Source organism: Solanum tuberosum, unplaced genomic scaffold (assembly GCF_000226075.1).
Source record: "Solanum tuberosum cultivar DM 1-3 516 R44 unplaced genomic scaffold, SolTub_3.0 scf00752, whole genome shotgun sequence".
Lineage (NCBI taxonomy): Eukaryota > Viridiplantae > Streptophyta > Magnoliopsida > Solanales > Solanaceae > Solanum > Solanum tuberosum.
The window spans coordinates 108,464-111,099 of record NW_006239672.1 but is presented as its reverse complement, the minus strand read 5'-3'; the positions used below and the strand labels follow the sequence as shown (position 1 = coordinate 111,099).

General features: G+C 39.2%; 1 protein-coding gene across 1 annotated transcript; it reads left to right on the top strand.

The window, feature by feature from the left end:
• The first annotated feature begins 1,335 nt into the window (after positions 1–1,335).
• Positions 1,336–1,932, top strand: LOC107059011 (uncharacterized). Its single transcript, XM_015305379.1, has one exon. It carries the CDS (start codon positions 1,336–1,338, stop codon positions 1,930–1,932), a length of 597 nt encoding a protein of 198 aa, XP_015160865.1.
• The last annotated feature ends 704 nt before the right edge of the window (positions 1,933–2,636 follow it).

The following is a 2,636-nucleotide window of genomic DNA, read 5'->3' as shown; positions in this document are numbered from 1 at the left end:
CTTACCACTGCACCTGTCCTAACTCTTCCAGATGGTAATGAGGGCTATGTTGTTTATTATGATGCCTCAAGAATTGTCCTAGGTTGTGTTCTTATGCAGCATGGTAAGGTTATTGCATATGCCTCTAGATAGTTGTAGAAGCATGAGCAGAATTATCCTACACACGATCTTGAGTTAGATGCCGTTGTCTTTGCCCTAAAAATTTGGCGACATTATCTATACGGGGTTCATATAGATGTGTTCATCAATCACCAGAGCCTTCAGTATTTACTTAAGCAAAGGGAGTTGAACCTACGACAAAGGACATGGCTAGAATTATTAAAGGACTACGATGTTGACATTTTATATCATCCCAGCAAAGCTAATGTTGTTGCTGATGCGCTCAGTCGGAAGTCCATGGGTAGTCTAAGTCATGTTGAAGCTGATAAGGCTGGAATTACAAAAGACATATGTCAGCTAGTTAATTTGCAAGTACACTTCGTAGATGCAGGAAGTGGAGGTGTTGTCGTTAAGAACATGGCAGAATCTTCCTTTGTGACTGAAGTGACAAGGCGGCAACATGAAGATCCTGAGCTTAGGAAATTGAGGGAAAAGATTCCACAGCAGACACCCCTTATTTGAGCTAACTGGAGATGGAGTCCTTCGATACCAGGGTTGCTTATGTGTACCGATAGTTGGGAAGCTCCTTACAAATATTCTTTGAGAGGCCTATTATTCTAGATATGCATCTCACCCTGGAGCGACGAAGAGGTATCAGGACCTTCGACAGATCTATTGGTGGAATGGCTTGAAAAAAGATATTGGAAGATGGTAGCTGAATGCCCCAACTGCCAACAAGTTAAAGCAGAGCATCAGAGGCCTGGAGGCCTAACCCAATATATTGAGCTTTCGTTATGGAAATGGGATATGGTAAATATGGCCTTGGTCACTGGTTTGTCTCACACTCCACGAAGGTTTGATTCCATTTGGGTAATTATCGATAGGCTGACAAAATCTACTCATTTCTTGCCAGTTAGGACGACATATTCAGCTGAAGATTATGCTAGGTTTTACATTCAGGAGATTGTTCGCCTTCACGGAGTTCCATTATCTATTATCTCAGATCAAGGAGCTCAATTTACAACACATTTTTGGAGATCGTTTCAGAAAGGTCTAGGCACTCAGGTAAATCTTAGCACCGCTTTTCATCCACAAACTGATTGGCAGGCAGAACGTACTATTCAGACGGTTGAGGTTATGTTACGTGCTTCTGTGTTGGATTTTAAAGGAAGTTGGGATCAATATTTACCTCTTATCGAGTTCGCTTAAAATAACAACTTTCAAGCTAATATTCAGATGGCCCCTTACGAAGCACTATACGGGCAGAAATGTAGGTCTCCAATTGGTTGGTTTGAGCTCGGGGAAGCAGATTTGCTAGGTCCCAATCTAGTCCAACAAGTGATTGAAAAGGTTAAGCTTATTAGAGATCGGCTACATATAGCACAGTGTCGACATAAGTCTTATGTAGATGTTCGCCGATGGAACTTAGAGTTTGAGGTAGAAGATTGGGTTTTCCTGAAAGTATCGCCTATGAAGGGCATTATGCGATTCAGAAAGAAAGGGAAGCTTAGTCCTAGGTACATTGCACCGTATAAGATTATTTGGAAGATCGGTATGGTGGCATACGAGCTTGATTTGCCTTCAGAATTGGAAGCAGTTCATCCTGTATTTCATGTTTCTATGTTGTGGAAGTGCATTGGAAATATTTGTATCGCTGAGGATTTATCTTATGCAGAGGTACCAATAGCGATTTTAGATCGGCAAGTAAGAAAGCTTCGAAATAAAGATGTAGCTTTTATGAAAGTGTTATGGAGAAATAACAACGTCGATGAAATGACTTGGGAAGCGGAAAAGGAAATGAGGAAGGAGTACCCCCAACTGTTTATGACTTAAGGTGAGTCATATTTCGATTATTGGCAATTATTAATTCACAACGACATAGTTATATTTTAAGTAGCTTGAAGGTGAAATTTATATGTCTTTGTACGAGATAGCTATGCAAAGCTTAGTAGTTAAAATTTTCAAAATTTGACTTCAAGTTTGCGACTGTAACAAATATACACTCGCAAATAAAGTATTGTGAGAAAAAAAGAAAATACAACCAAGGAATTGTTTAGATCCATTCGCGGGCAAATGTTCATAGGGAGGGAGAATGTAAGATCCTGTACTTTTTCTCTAATCGTGCATAATATATGTGGTGTAGTATGCCATGGTTATATGAGGTGTATATGACTTTGTATCGTACATTGGAGATTAATATTGCATGTAAGTGGAAATATCAAGGAACTAAACTAAAGTTTTAGGTCAAAGGGACCCCTCAAACAAAGTTCATGATAAAAGAAATGGCTCGGGTAGAACTTCGCCCGTTTGAAAGGTTTAACTTGTCCCATACCTTGTGGATAAGCCTATGAGTGTAACATATGCTAAGAATAGTGTGTTATGAGGTATTATAATAGCACAAGGGTCGTATGTTAAGTTTAGAAGTCATGAAAATTAGTGCAACTAAAGTCAGCAAAAGTTATCGAAGTTTCTCTAATAATATTTTCTTAACTTTGGGTCAAATGTCTTGGATGATTTCTCCCAATATACAAAGATCT